The sequence below is a fragment of the Embiotoca jacksoni genome, unplaced genomic scaffold (genome assembly GCF_022577435.1).
Source record: "Embiotoca jacksoni isolate LCO1_2020_lvr unplaced genomic scaffold, fEmbJac1.0.p SCAF_14, whole genome shotgun sequence".
In the NCBI taxonomy this organism is placed as follows: domain Eukaryota; kingdom Metazoa; phylum Chordata; class Actinopteri; family Embiotocidae; genus Embiotoca; species Embiotoca jacksoni.
Window position 1 is genome coordinate 15,486,407 of NW_027185274.1, and position 14,334 is coordinate 15,500,740.

Consider the following 14,334-nt stretch of genomic DNA (forward strand, 5'->3'; position numbering starts at 1 on the left):
AAATAATAGCTGGGGGCAGTCCAGCAGGAACGACTTCAGGCAGGGTCAAAAAGCATTGGCTGGAATGTAATTGCCTTTGCTGCAATAGCTCCCAAGTACAATATACTGTACATTGCAGCAGCTCTAATTTCTTTTTCTTTGAACATAAATCAATCTTAATTGTAATCATGTCTAGTTTGTAGTAACTTTGTTGAGCATCTGTCAAAAAAAATGCTGACTATTTTTTTCAAATTTAGGAAGACATTTTTCACTCTAATTCTGATTGAAAAGCCTTTAAGCTAATGTTTCAGTTTAAAGGTGTACATATATATATTTATTTAACAGTGATAACACAGGCTGGTTGACCTCTACATTTCTTAGACATTTTTTAAACTATGATGTTCACTTCAGTCAACTGACTATGTCTGTGTGTATACCAGGATTGAATATTCCTCTGGAGTTTATAGTTTGCACATGCAATCACATTTTCTTCCCTAATGGATACAAATGCAAAAGTTAGTGTCTCTCAGGAAGCTAGCTGAGCCTGGGCCAGTTTTGACAGGAAATAAGCTAATAGGCAAATGTCATGGCTATTAAATGAGTTAAGCCCGATCGATGTCAACTCCGGAGCAGAGGTGTTTTAAATTCATTTCAAATGAGACACCAACCGACACCAATAAAACATTTGTTAGCATCTGTCGGCGGAGACGGGGGGGGGGGGGGGGGGGGGGGGGGCGCTGCTGTGTGTTTGTGAATGTGGATGCGTGTAAGTGAGCCTGTGCATGGAAAGGCAATGGGAGGGAAAGCAGGGGATGACATGGAGTAAGGGTGGGAAAAGGGGATTAAGGGGTGGTAGAGGTAGAAGCACAGATGAAGCCGTCACTTTGCTTTGTGAGGATTCTTGGTGGTGAGAGATGAGAGAATGATCTCCCACGCAGGCTGCAGAAATGCTTACACCACCACTTTCCCTGCACCCCAGAAAAGGAGGGCGAAAAAAGTGCAAACATGTCAGAGAGATAGGAGCAGATCAATGTCCACAAACACATTCAGCAACCAGGCAGGCACAGGCACACTAACTTAATACGGCCTAAGCATAGATGATGTAATGTTTTTTAATCTACATTTCACAGTCAACTCTGTCTTTTTTTTTTTTACTCTTTTTTTTTCTGTCTTCTACCGAGAGTCCTGCTCTGCTCTCAACTATCCATCACGTAGAGCATTTTATTAGTGATCAGGCAGCCCCGGAGCAGTGTCGGTTTCTTCGCAATGACAGACACAGCACTGACGCATTACACCTTCACCCTCATCTCAGCACTTCAGCTTTGATCATTTGCTTGTGTTTCCGAATAAAACTCCCCAAAACATCCCGGAGGGCCACTCTCAGCCGTGAATCACGGGGATCCACTCGAGCAACAAAATCAGCACATATGGATGATCACAGGCAAATGCGCATTCATACACGTGCACACGTTCACTTCACACAACAAAATAGGACCATTTCAAAGATAAATACAAACTGCACATGCTGCTGAACAGTAATCTATATTTATGCTGATAAAAAGCAGCCGCAGCAGTGAAATACACTTTGTATCCATAACAGCCTGCAGATCTACATCTATTAGTTATCGCTGGTTTAAGATCGCTGCTGTGTCCGAGACCTCATCTGTATTCAAAACTGCAGTCAATAGTGATTAGGTATCTGTCTCCAGTTCAGCCGGAGAAGTAGATATGTAGAATGTTAAGTTTAGCCAGTTCTCATCGAACTCAGAAAGAACGCCAACAGGCATATTTCCCAAAATGTCACATTTTAAATTCAATTTAATTAGTAACTCTCTCATATCACAAAATTAACATATCTTAGGGGATGTTATGGCATTATTAATCATTACTCTGCCAAGTGCTGTGATGCTATTCTTTATTTATTTATTTTTGTGTACACTCACTTTCAACCCTACACCTACACAGCAGCTCCCACAGGTCAGCCAACAGAAAGCAGTCATCTGTCCAGCATAGTCAAGCTATTGATTTACAATCAATGGGCCAGGCAGGACAATAGCAGAACATGTAGGGCCTGCCCCTCAGAGCATAAATAATACATTTGGGGATAGTTTTACTGCAGGCTTGAGACCACCATTTCTGGGAATGCAACTGAAATATCAACTTGACACTGATGCAAAAGAGTTGAATTCTAGGAGGTATGCGAGTGAGTGTGAAGCAAGGATGTTTTCTGATGTAACAGCAGAGGAGGAAGGAAAAAAAAAAAAACAGCGTGTGCTTTGCAGTGTCTTCTCTGTGCGCGTATGTTCAATATCCGAGTTTCATGAAATATGCATGAAGTATGTTTGAGCCTCCCCCCCCCACCCATACAGGCCAGTAGTGGTCCTTCAAGCCCACATGAGCTAATATGAGCGCCCACATGAGCTAATATGAGCGCCCACATACACATACCTCCACAAAGACACAGATATAATGTGGCATCCCAGGCTCACAGTGATGAATGTCTGTCCTTCACAGAACACAACAGCCACAGAAGAGTGATACAGTGTGAATGAGGACAAACGAAAAGAGCCAGAGGCAGAGAGAGAGAGAGCTCGTGAGAAACAGAGGGAAAGAAAAAAAGAAAGTGCAGGTAGGAGTGTTGTGTGTTGTGGGCAGAGGAGGAGGCAAGAGGAGTAGAGAGGGTAAAGGTGGAGTGAACAACAGCAGTGCTTAAACCCACCAAAAAAAATATTTGTGACTGAGAAATGGCAGTTTGGAGGATAGAAAGTGAGTGTTTGACCTCAAAAGAAATTGTGTTACTTCTAAACTTTCTATATTATAGGAGCAGACTCACAATGCACTGGAGGGGTGTGGCTTGTTTGGTGGTGGAAGATGTATTCAATTATTTTCCCCAAATGCATAAGTATTATTAGCAAGTTGCTCCAGGAATTTCCTGAGTATTTTTTGTAATTGTTGCGATCAAGAATGTTCGATTTTGTGATGGATTTTTGGGAGAAAAAAAAACTTGCAATGTAATCTGCAGAGTTTTGAGTAGTTTTTTTTCGTGGTAAAGTTGCTGAAATTAGAAAAAATTAGAGTCGAGTACAAAAAATAACAGGAATATGTAATTTCCCCACCAACGTTGTCACTTCCGGTTTTTCCACTTGTTTGGGTGTTTGCACAGATTTTTATAGCTGATGAGAGGAGAGGTAGAAGACCCTTGCTGGTTGTAAATGAGGAGTTATTTTTGTTTATGAAGCAAGTTTTCTTTGGAAAAACAACAACATGTCCCAATACTTTCAGCCGAGCTCCTATTAGGGACATTTCTTTGTCGAAAAATGTTGGGAATTTTGCAAAATTGCAAGCTCCCGCAAATATTACGTAGATTGTTTAAATCTGCTTCAAGATCATGATATCCTGGAGCAACTAATTCGCAAAAGTACTGAAAATATCAAATGTACTTGCAATAAAATGTCCCCTGAGTGTTATATTCCTATACATTATATTACGGGATTACTATTACTGATGGATTCCTGTGTGAGTAACATATTACTACAGTAGCTGGTGAAGCTGGAGCTAATTTTAACGAGATGTTTAATATGCAACAATGCACCATATAAATTTAAACTCATCATGCATTTTGTATGTAAAGTAGCTGTCAGACAAATATAGTGGCGTAAAAAGTACACCTTTCCCTCTAAACGTTGTGTATTGGTGTTAAAATAGTGTGAAATTTAAAAAGACAAAGAGTAAAGTGCTTGAGTATGTGGGGAAGGTTGACTTTAATTTACTGTAATCTCAGTTACAGTAAATGTCTAATTAGGAAGACATTTTTTTTTGGTGTGTAATTAACAAACTCAGTCAACCAGAACAAACAACCAAAAAACAAAGCACACTCACACACACACGCACGCACGCACACACGCACACACTCAGAGTCTCACCAGGACACCAGCCCATCTGTTAGCTCAGGGGTTCTTGTTTTTCTCAAACAGTGCTTAAAAAGAGAGTCGGAAAAAAAGAAACCCACACACACTAGTGAGTATTAGAGACATGACATCATATTTTTCTATGCTGAGTCTCTGCAAAGAGCGTGGGCAGGCGTGCGCGGGAGGTTTGTGTATCTCAGTGTGACTACTACACTGAGAGACGACAGACTGTGCATGTCTGTGTATGTTTGTATGCGTGTCCGCATCTGTCACTTAGAACTTGAGCCGATCTAAAGGCTTCTTTTCCGCATCTCCACATCCGTCTCCCCGTCTCTGCTCTGCTTGTGCTGCCTGACTATATTTTTTTTCCCTTTCTCCTTCACTTCTAACTGTTTATGTGGTGCTCAGACAGTTGTTATTTTCTCCACTGGCTTTTATTTGGCTGCCATGCCCTGTGAGCACTGTTTAATTCTTCCCCCACGCTCCCCCAGGAGAATGCAGGGGTGAGGAGGGGGGTGGGGATGAGATGTGGGAGGACAAGGGCAGAGGCACTTCATTAATCAATCAACCAGCTTTGAAAATTTACCTAATTAACGGCTAATTACAGATCTGGGCACAGCGCCAGCTGGCATCCCATCTACCTCCACCAATACTACCCCCGTGGTCCCCCAAATGACATGAGAGGTAAACACCCCTCCCTCGCTCCCTCCTTCTAGCTCTCTTCTTTATTAGTCTATCCAGCCATGCATCCACTCACCCCTTTGTTTTTCACTCTCTGCAGAAACAACAGATCACAGCTGATAACTCACACAAGACAGACGATAAGTTGTCTCGCCACATGGTTCATTCTCACCATATGGTTGTCTGTGGGATCTTTTTTTATTTTTTATTTTTTTTTGCAGCCTTACCGGAGAGATACTGGTGGTCATCACAGGGTCCTGGAGGCTCTCTGATGACACCGTCTCACCCCAGTGATGGCTCTGTCTGCGCGACAAACTTGCACGCCAGGCCCTCTGGATGCTGGAAACACACGTGGACAAAATACATATATCTGTGACATCCACAGAATACCTCATCAAAAGATGAGCAGAATTGAAGTTTGGACATGATGTCCTGGCTGATGGGGACAAAACTCACCAGGTTGAATTTTTAGAACCAGAAATGTTAGCTTTTCTGGTAGGACTAACAATTACACTTGGGAGAAACGTTAAATAATAAAATATGACATTATTTACTGTTGACACTGTGATTATGGATGACTTTTACAACCCTTCAGCAGACCCAACTCACTGAAAAAACATAATAAAAGAGTAAATTCCAACCAAGCAGCGCTTCACTCATTTGTCTGTGAGCTGCTGTTTTAAAGCCTCGAGTCTGGAATTTTTAGTTGTCGCCATCTTGTTTTTTTGATGGCAGAACAAATCACATTTGGGACGTGGTAGGAGTGAGGGGGGGGTTTCTCACTGAGAGCCCGAGGTCATCAGGCCAACCCATCTATACTGGTAACCTGACTGCACCCCTGGGTTGTCAATCAAACAAGGCATGCCTGCAAACATTCCTCTCTTTGATGTGAAATGTTTAATTATTAAATAAATAAGCAAATGACTTCGTAATGACTTTATAATATAAATTATTGATTTAGTACTTCATGAGGGAAGTTGATGCTTTTTAAATGAGAGTCTTTTGGAGCTGGAGGTTTTTTGCAGCCATCCCCTGGTGGCCCTTAGTGGTATTGCGCTTCACTTTTCAGACCTGGAGACCATGCCCATTTTTTATGTACAGTCTACGCTTTTAAGCAGGGTCAACAAAAAAAACAAGACTTTCACAGGATGTCAAAGACTTAAAAACTGTCAAATTTTCAAAATTCAACTTTTAATTCAGAGTTTACAGTGGTAAAAAAACACCAAATGAAACAAAAGCTCTTTCCACTTCAACAGAGAGGCTTCTTTATAAAACTGAAGAAAATACATGGTGAACACAGAGTTAAAAGTGTCAGATAATACATCTCCTTTTTTAAGATTGCATTATTGGCCTCAAACGTATGAATGACTTGTGAATGATAGCAGTGCTTCATACCATATTTCTCTCTCTCTCTTTCATCCTTGACTTCTCTATCTTCTCTATCTTCGGTGAACCTCCTTCTCTCTTGGCCGTTCTCAAAAATATTTCTTTCCGGTATTTTTTAATAATTTACCTATTTTTCTTTGCCTTTTAAACTTGCTCACACACTTTCTTGACCTCTCCCCAACTATTTCACCACAGTTCACAACCTCTACAGGTGGCTTTCTGCCTATCTCTCAATCTCCACTCCCCTTTCATCCCTGTAGTCACCCCAACACCAGGGACTAGGAGGATCAATTACCCGATGAAGAAACACATTCACCTCCAGTGATGGAGAGACAGCTGAGCCAAATGGAACAAATTAAATTAAGCCATAACTTCTAGCTCCAAAACCAATACCTTTCCTCCGCTTTCTTCGCCCATCCCTGTTTTCTTCACTTTTATTCTCCCTTTGCTTCCTCTATCTCTACATTTCCAACCTCTCCATGCTTCCTGTTCCACTGTAAGTTTATACAAACACTTTAATCTTTCCGTCTGTCTAACCTTTGTATACCCCAATCATGTTCCCTTTACGCAGAAAAAGCTTTCTCTTCTCTGTCCTTGATGGTCAGGGAAGTGAAACCCTGAGGCCAGAGCTGACCTTCCCTGTTGCACCTGTAAGTGTGGGCCCATGTTTAAGTAAAATGCTGTTAGATGGAGGTATACATGGGGTCAAGTGCACTGTGCGAGTCTAAAACCTAATCAGAGCAAAGATTGAATCGAAGCCTTAAATCAATTGATATCTCCCAGCGTTCCTTTAAGATAATGTAGAAGAGAAACAGATATTATGTAAAAACAATCATAGAGAAAAATAAATAAGCCACAGGTGATACTCACATAATAGCCTTTTTCTCTAGACGCTGTTGTTGATCACGTTGACGAGGGCTATTGTCATCCTTCTCCTCACTCCTACAAGGACAGTTTCTATGGCAATAACAAAGCAGATAAACAGAACTGTGAGGTTCGAAATGATTTGTTAACACAGCACACACTGTTTGCAAGTCAACAACAAACTGACAAGTTTATCTTTCAAATAATATTGTATTTTTAGGAAGAGCTTGCTGGAGTTCTAGTGCCAGAATAAGGACATCCTATTGAAAAATAGCATTGGGGCTTTAGAATACAGTACAGCATGTTCCTATTGTAAATTGAGGTCTTTCTATATATATATTTTTTTTTTCACGTAACAGTTGGAACATTTATGTGATGTGTCTTACCTCTCCACCTTTTGAACTGCTTGCCCTCCGCTGTGGTTGCAGTAGCGATGATACTTCTTCACTTCTTCCTGCACAGTGGAAAGTACCAATATGTCAAGAAGGTTTTCAATTCCCTACGCTGAGGATATGACACAGTATGAACTGTCCTTTGATGAGATACAATAATAAATCTGTATTATTTTGTGAAAATGTAATTGCTTCCCCACCTACACACACTGTCTGTCTGGCACAGATGAACCAAAACAAAAGACAGTTTTTCTTTTCAACTTTTGTTTCCATTGTCAGCTTATTAACCTTAAGAGAGCCATTGTGTCTGTGGCGTTAATGCAAAGGAAATATGAACATAAATAATCATAAACACAGAGTTGTAGAGGTATTGCTGATACATAACAGCATGTGTGGTCTGCAGGTACCAACCAGCCAGATACCAGCTACAGACCAGTGGCTGAGGCCCATCTTGGGCAACGCATCCATAACGTTTAGTGTTAACCCATCTCTATCTAGCAAGCTGCAAGCATTTCACCATGTTTCTCTTCACGTGCTTACATCTACATCAGGGGTACACGGATACATTCAGCTCACAGATCATTAGGATACAGGATCTAATGACCATGATGAGATAGAGGACATTTTGTAGTGATGAGCCCAAAGAAAATGATCACTCAACACTGTCGTTAACTTCAGCTCTAAGGAGTATTTTAGTGTCTCTTAGCATACTCGTTTTGGTATTTACAGCATGCAGTTGTTTTGAATAACAGCAGCTCAACAGCTGTTTTCAAAGAAAAAAGCTGTGATGAACCTACAAAGTGAGTGACTGCTGGAGAACATAGAAGAGCAGGTAGCAGTAAAAGAGTCAGATAGTTTCTAGAGTTGGTGAAAACCAAGATGGAGCTTAAAAAAAAAAAGAGTGAATAGCTAACTTACAATTATCAGGTGTACAGACACACTAATCCAAATGAATGAGAATGATGCTTCATGCCTGCTGAATGTGTATGTAAGCACGAGGAGCCATTTGAGCTCCTGAAGGTGATATGCCATTGTTGTGTTTACATCTTTATCTGTTGTTTCCATGTGGCCAAACAAAGGTGCAAAAAATGTTTCGTTTTCCTTTTTTATATTTACAAGAAGGAAATAATTCTGCCTTGTTGCATTGTCTTTCCCCTACCGCACAAGTAGGCCACAAACCCCAATTTAAACATCATAACACAAACCATAGTAGACTTATTGAGGAAGGACAAATATCATTAATGAGTTCACCATGAGCTTATCAATAATTTTAGGCCACAATTTAGTAGTTCACATTTTTGATTGTAGCCATTAATATTTCAGATCTACAAAAAACCCAACACTTTTGGAACAATCCTTGCTAAATGCTAAATATTGTGTCAGAATACATCGTTTTACCTGCAGTGTATGCCTATGTTTGTGTGCATCTATAAGCTTCGGTGGGGTACTGTACAGTTGGGCACACATGATCCAAACACTGTGCGCTGTTGTTGTATTAGTTGTTCTGGATTTTCTTGCTTGTCCACGAACCAAAAGCCAGGGAGGATTAAGTGTTCAAGATACCAGGCAATAGGCCAATACGGGTTTGGAAGATAACTGTATCAACAAGTGTTATGCTGTATTAACTGAAGACTTCCTCCAGATGCTCAACCCAAACTAAGAAGCCATGACAAATGATGATGGCAGCGTATAACTGGGGAACGGAAATACATGAATGTGTCATTTTTAATCAAAACAAGTTTGATTTATGCCGAAATATTCAACTGCAGGTGTGTGTGTGTGTGTGTGTGTGTGTGTGTGTGTGTGTGTGTGTGTGTGTGTGTGTGTGTGTGTGTGTGTCATAAATTGTGTAGTTGTATAACATGATTGAACATTAAGATCATTAGTACAGTCTATCACAGTAAAAGTTGACTAATGGAACTGTTGCTATTTCTTTGAGGTTTTAAAAGTCCAGAACACTTGTTGAGCTATGTTGATCATTTCTTGCAGTTGTTCGTTTATAGCTACTATCTTTTCTGTATTTATAGCCGACTGTAATGTCTTGGCTCTCTGGACCAGATAAAGTGCACCAAGTTATATAGGAAATACCAAGGGAGCAATAGGACTGCAGCAGATGACAGGAGAAACACATTACTTGTAGCCTTTAGGGTAATCTATTAAATCAATAGCCGAATACATAATTGCATTGAGACTGGGATATTAACAGAACATCTTCTGCTGGGCATGTAAACAACTTAATCACATTATTTTCAATATCAAAATAAGGACAATCAATAGACTGAAAGGCGATGTACAATGAAAGTAGACGGTAATAAGGATTATCTCGCTGAAAAATGGGAAACAGCCGGAAAAGAGGAAGGAAGGGAGCGAAAACAACAGCACACAGCAGAAAGTCTGCTTCCCTTTAATTGATGAGTTATTAAAATCATAATTTCTCAGAGTCCTAGTTCTATCACAGAGATCGATGGCAGGCAGAGCTGAATGTCCTCACTACAGTGCAGACACACAAGGCACAATTACTCCCTTGACTGCGTGATAGACACTCAGGCCTTTGTGCCCTTCAGTCTAGTGTGGTCTCGCCATGAGATAAAGAGACACACACACACACACACACACACACACACACACACACACACACACACACCTGCATGTACACACACCTGCACAGCCACGTGTAAACACACAAACACACACATCAGATCTGATCAGATCTCAGAGGACTTGATTGCAGCGTGGTGGCGCGCTGAAACATCTGCATCAGACTATTGGCTGTTTAGATGTAGCTCGACTTGCCAATCAGCCTGAGGAAATGCACAATCAGAGGAGCAGTACCAGTGGAGATGCTCATTAATCGCAACATCGGAAATCAATTTACATGCGCAACGCGTGCCGGGAGTAATATGGAAGTCAACATTTACTCTTTCGCCCGAGTTTCCGAGTTCAAAAAGAGCCCGTTGATAGATGTAGGTGTTAATCATGTTTTCATGTGACTGCATGATCTGAAATGTTATTTCCTCTTAGCTATGGTGTATATTAAAAGTGTTTATTTAGTTTTACTAGAAACCTTTAAATCCTATTTGAGGTGAGAGGAGGGAAACAAAAGCAGGAGAAAGAAAGGAAAAGACATTCGGGTTTGGTAATGATAAACTATGTAAATGATAAACTGTTATTGACTAAAGCTGCAGCGAAAGAAGAGTTACACACTGATCAGATAACAACGTGCAGAGACCTATACATTCACAGAACACCCAGGTCCCTGCGCTTACACAGCCATTAATACCAGGCTGGACGAGGAGCAGTAAAGTGACATTTCCTGTAGAGCCATTCGCAGTTTTTTTTTTAACTACAGGAAAGAGCTCAAATGAAAGACCAATTTAACAGCATGTGCATTAGAGGTACACTAAACTTACTTTAAATATCAATGAGTCTTTTGATTTGTCTTTAATCCTCATTCATCAAATCCTGACAGGTGATAAACTGGAAAAAGTGCTTGGCAATTCTGTGATATGGTAACGGCCGGTCTGTTATTTGGTCAATTATTATCTGCTGACCAACAGACTTGAAGAAATTGAAACTACATGTGTGGAGCCAGTTTTACTGTAGTGAAACATGCTGGACATTCAACAGGTTTGAAAGAGGTAATGTGGGATCTGCAATGTGGACAAGAGCATAAGAATATATCCCAAGAAGTGTGGATGTGGGTCGGGTGTGACGAGTCGAGGTGAAGGAGGTGCGAGGGTGAGAAAATGATCATACACTCTATATAATGCAAAAAGGAGCACTTGGAACTATTCCCCCAGCTACTATTCACCGGTATAGAGCGGTTCTGGTTAACATATGGTGAGGAGGGGAGTGACAGCATACACGCACGGCAATTATCGTTGAGAGGCTTCCTTCAGTGATCAAAGACGGCGCTCACACTTTAAGACCAAACCAGCCTTCCAAGGCATGGTTAAGGACTGGGATGGAAATCACTACAAAGCTGGTATGTGTGTGTGTGTGTGTGCGCGTGCGTGCGTGTGTGTCCATGCATGGAGTTAGGGTGCATTTTAATAAAGAGAAATGACGCATTATGTGTTTTCTGTGGCATTGAACCAGAGAACGAATGAACATACACACACACACACACACACACACACACACACACACACACACACACACACACACACACACACACACACACACACACACACACACAATCACACACAGAGGTTATACTATATATTTCTTAATCATATGACCGTGGCAGGCCGAAAGACAGAGATCTGTCAATGTGCCGCCTCATTTTGCTGCTGTGCAGGTTATTACGACTTAATCGTGAAGCATTTGAGTGAGGTAGTGCGAACGGCACTCAGCACAGCTCTGTCCCACTGGGGAGGTACGATAATGCGCTTCTGAAATATGACACTCTCTGGCACCACACTCCCACTATGTACATCCCTCTATATATCACAGAAGGCTGCATCTTTGTCGGACTCCCAAGGCAAGTGAGCTGACGCTGTCTTGTCCTACGACACAGGGTCTGAATGACATCGATGGAAGTTGTTTTTTTTGCTCCTGTTGAGCATAAACTCGAGTCGATATAAAAGGCGGCACGCTGGGACGTGTTTTCTCCATGTTTAGTGAATTAGGAGCAACAAGGGTCTTCGTGCATGATACTGATGAATGGTTTCAAGATTCCAGCTGCTAGTGGTGTGTCAAATATTTCACCTGTACTGTATATTTCATGCTTAACCCCATTAAATGTGACCGCTTTGGCATGCCGTTTAAATAAACTCAGTGTAAAATGGTTAACAACACGGGTCCATGGCCGTAAAACTCAGCTGTCTCATTGATTATGGGGTAATAGCAAGATAGATTAATGAGTTTCTCAGGGGTTCCCGCCTCGCCAATGAATCTGCATCACTCACACAAACACGGAAAAGTGGAGCAGCCTCAATAACCAATAACCTGCATTTGTATCCTCACTCATAATCCGCACACCAATTACTGATGAGTCCACCAAACTTCTTTATGTGCTCCTTGGCAGTCTTGCATGAACCTCGTCTGATGTGGCTTCTCACGGAGTTCAGCCAGATCAATTTAGAAATGTCTTTTTTGGAAAGTGACACTGAAACTCAGCAGAAACTGACTGGAATAAATCTGGAGTCTAAATGAGAACGTTTAGGGGTATGTACAATAAACTACAGTAGGTATGTAAGTGTATGCGAGTGTGTTGGGGGGGGGGGTCACGATCATAATATATTGCAGAGTAAGTCGAAAGCTGTGATGGAACAGTGCTTTCAGATCTCAGAGGCTCAATAGCCTCAGCTGCCGATAATGCGCAACGCTACATCACTGGCATTAAATATTCAGAAGCTCAATACACCCAGGTGAACTTGTGCACCTACGCTCACCCAGGCACACAAAGGAAACATCACATACTTCTCTTTAAAGCAGCTGCCTGTTTCACAACATATAATAAGGCCTCGCTTGTGAGGAGGAGGGCATGTCACATCACTGAGCTCGGCAGTTCAGATTTGCCACCACAATTCCTTGTTGAAAATGAAGTCATGTATAATGGAAGGTACAATATGAAGTATTAATGAGACCTTTTCAGCTGTCACCATGACAGGATTCTTAAAGTGGCTTTAGGCCAATATAAAAAAGCAATTTCCCAAACCAAATTGAATTCAGTCAATTGTGGCATTTGAATGGGGTGAATGAGGGACGCAAAATTCAAAGCAGTTAGTGGACCAGCATGGAGAGAGGGAACTAGATTCACTGTAGTTTTATAAATGTGCCACACCGTCCATGATGATGATGCTTTTCTGTTGTCTCTCCAATTGTGGAATAAATTCCTCAATGTCATCATGTTGCGGAGACTTACATATATATATATATATATATTTTTTTTTAAATAGATCTTTCTATGGCAGCCTATGCGCTGTGCTCTTTTCTGTTAGAAGTGCAACCCAGCAGTGGAGGCATCAACTTACTGCTCCAAAGCAAATATCAGAAAGTGAATTACATCATTCCTGAAATGTTCCCTCGTAAAAAAAAGATAGCCTGCCAACATCCTCTGACAATATCACCCCCATGTAAGACATACAATTTAATTGACAGCAATGAAATATACACAAAAATAGTGTTTTTTTTGTGTGTGTGTGTTTTTTTTTTACCTGGTTATTGATGCACAGAGCAAGATGTTTCCTCTCCCGAGCCACAGCCAGACTCCCGCTGCGCAGCCTCATCTCCTCTCCCTGGTACATGCTTCTGGAAGGACATCACTCAAGTTAGGACACAAAACTCTCCAAACATGAAATATGCCTTAAGCTCTCAGCAAGTACACCCTGTCCAGCAGCAGAGAGCAGCGCCATGCAGGGTCGAATCTGTCATCGGTGCCTGTCGAAGCAGTCTGCTGTGCCGAAGCTCCACATTCATCCTAAATTAACACGGCTGCCTCACATTTACGACTGAGACTGGATGCAATACTAACCTGTACGTGCCGTTCCGCAGCATGACGAGCTCTCTCTCCGCAGTCAGACAGAGATGAAGTGACCACTTTGAGTCGGGAGCAGCCGGTGAGAGACCAGACTTGGAAAATTCTGGCAGCCAATGGGATGCTGAGCGTGTGCGCGTCTTTTTTTTTTTTTTTTTTTAATTTTTTTTTTTTTGTTTAATACAGCGAACGCGAGTTGACGGCGTCGTTCAATTTGGCAATCGGCTTTAATCGCAGCATTTATTATTTTGCACGACTTTTCTCGGGGGGTAGGGTGATAGCACAGCCTGGTAGGCCTACTGTAAATCTGCCTGCTATGCGTTTTAAATGCGTTAGAACTGTTTACGTCTCTAAAGTGTGGGCTTGGGAACAAGAGGGACGCACAAGTTAAACAGACACCTCCAACTTTTAATAAAGCACCTCCTTACAACACCGAGGTGAGCTGCTGGCAAGTCAGGTATGACGACACTTGTTCCATCCGCAGGTTAATACAGGTTTACGTTGTGTTAATGGCTGCAGACCATCCGAATCTGACCTTTTGGATGGAGGGCTTCCAGATCTGTCCGGTGAATACTACGAAAAAATAAACCCCCTCCACTCCCCCTCTCCCCTACCAGCGTCCTACAGCATTGTGTGGGTGTAA

The 14,334-nt window shown here is 41.7% G+C and overlaps 1 protein-coding gene across 1 annotated transcript in view; it reads right to left on the reverse strand.

The window, feature by feature from the left end:
* The window catches only part of schip1 (schwannomin interacting protein 1), a 191,696-nt gene extending 177,939 nt beyond the window's left edge, over positions 1-13,757 (reverse strand). The window contains exons 1-5 of the mRNA XM_069148227.1: positions 13,689-13,757; positions 13,372-13,465; positions 7,205-7,272; positions 6,825-6,911; positions 4,796-4,907 (exon numbers count right to left, since the gene is read on the reverse strand). Of these exons, the coding sequence (XP_069004328.1) occupies positions 4,796-4,907; positions 6,825-6,911; positions 7,205-7,272; positions 13,372-13,465; positions 13,689-13,711 (384 nt within the window). The 5' untranslated portion in view covers positions 13,712-13,757. The remainder of the gene's footprint in view (positions 1-4,795; positions 4,908-6,824; positions 6,912-7,204; positions 7,273-13,371; positions 13,466-13,688) is intronic.
* Positions 13,758-14,334: the final 577 nt, after the last annotated feature.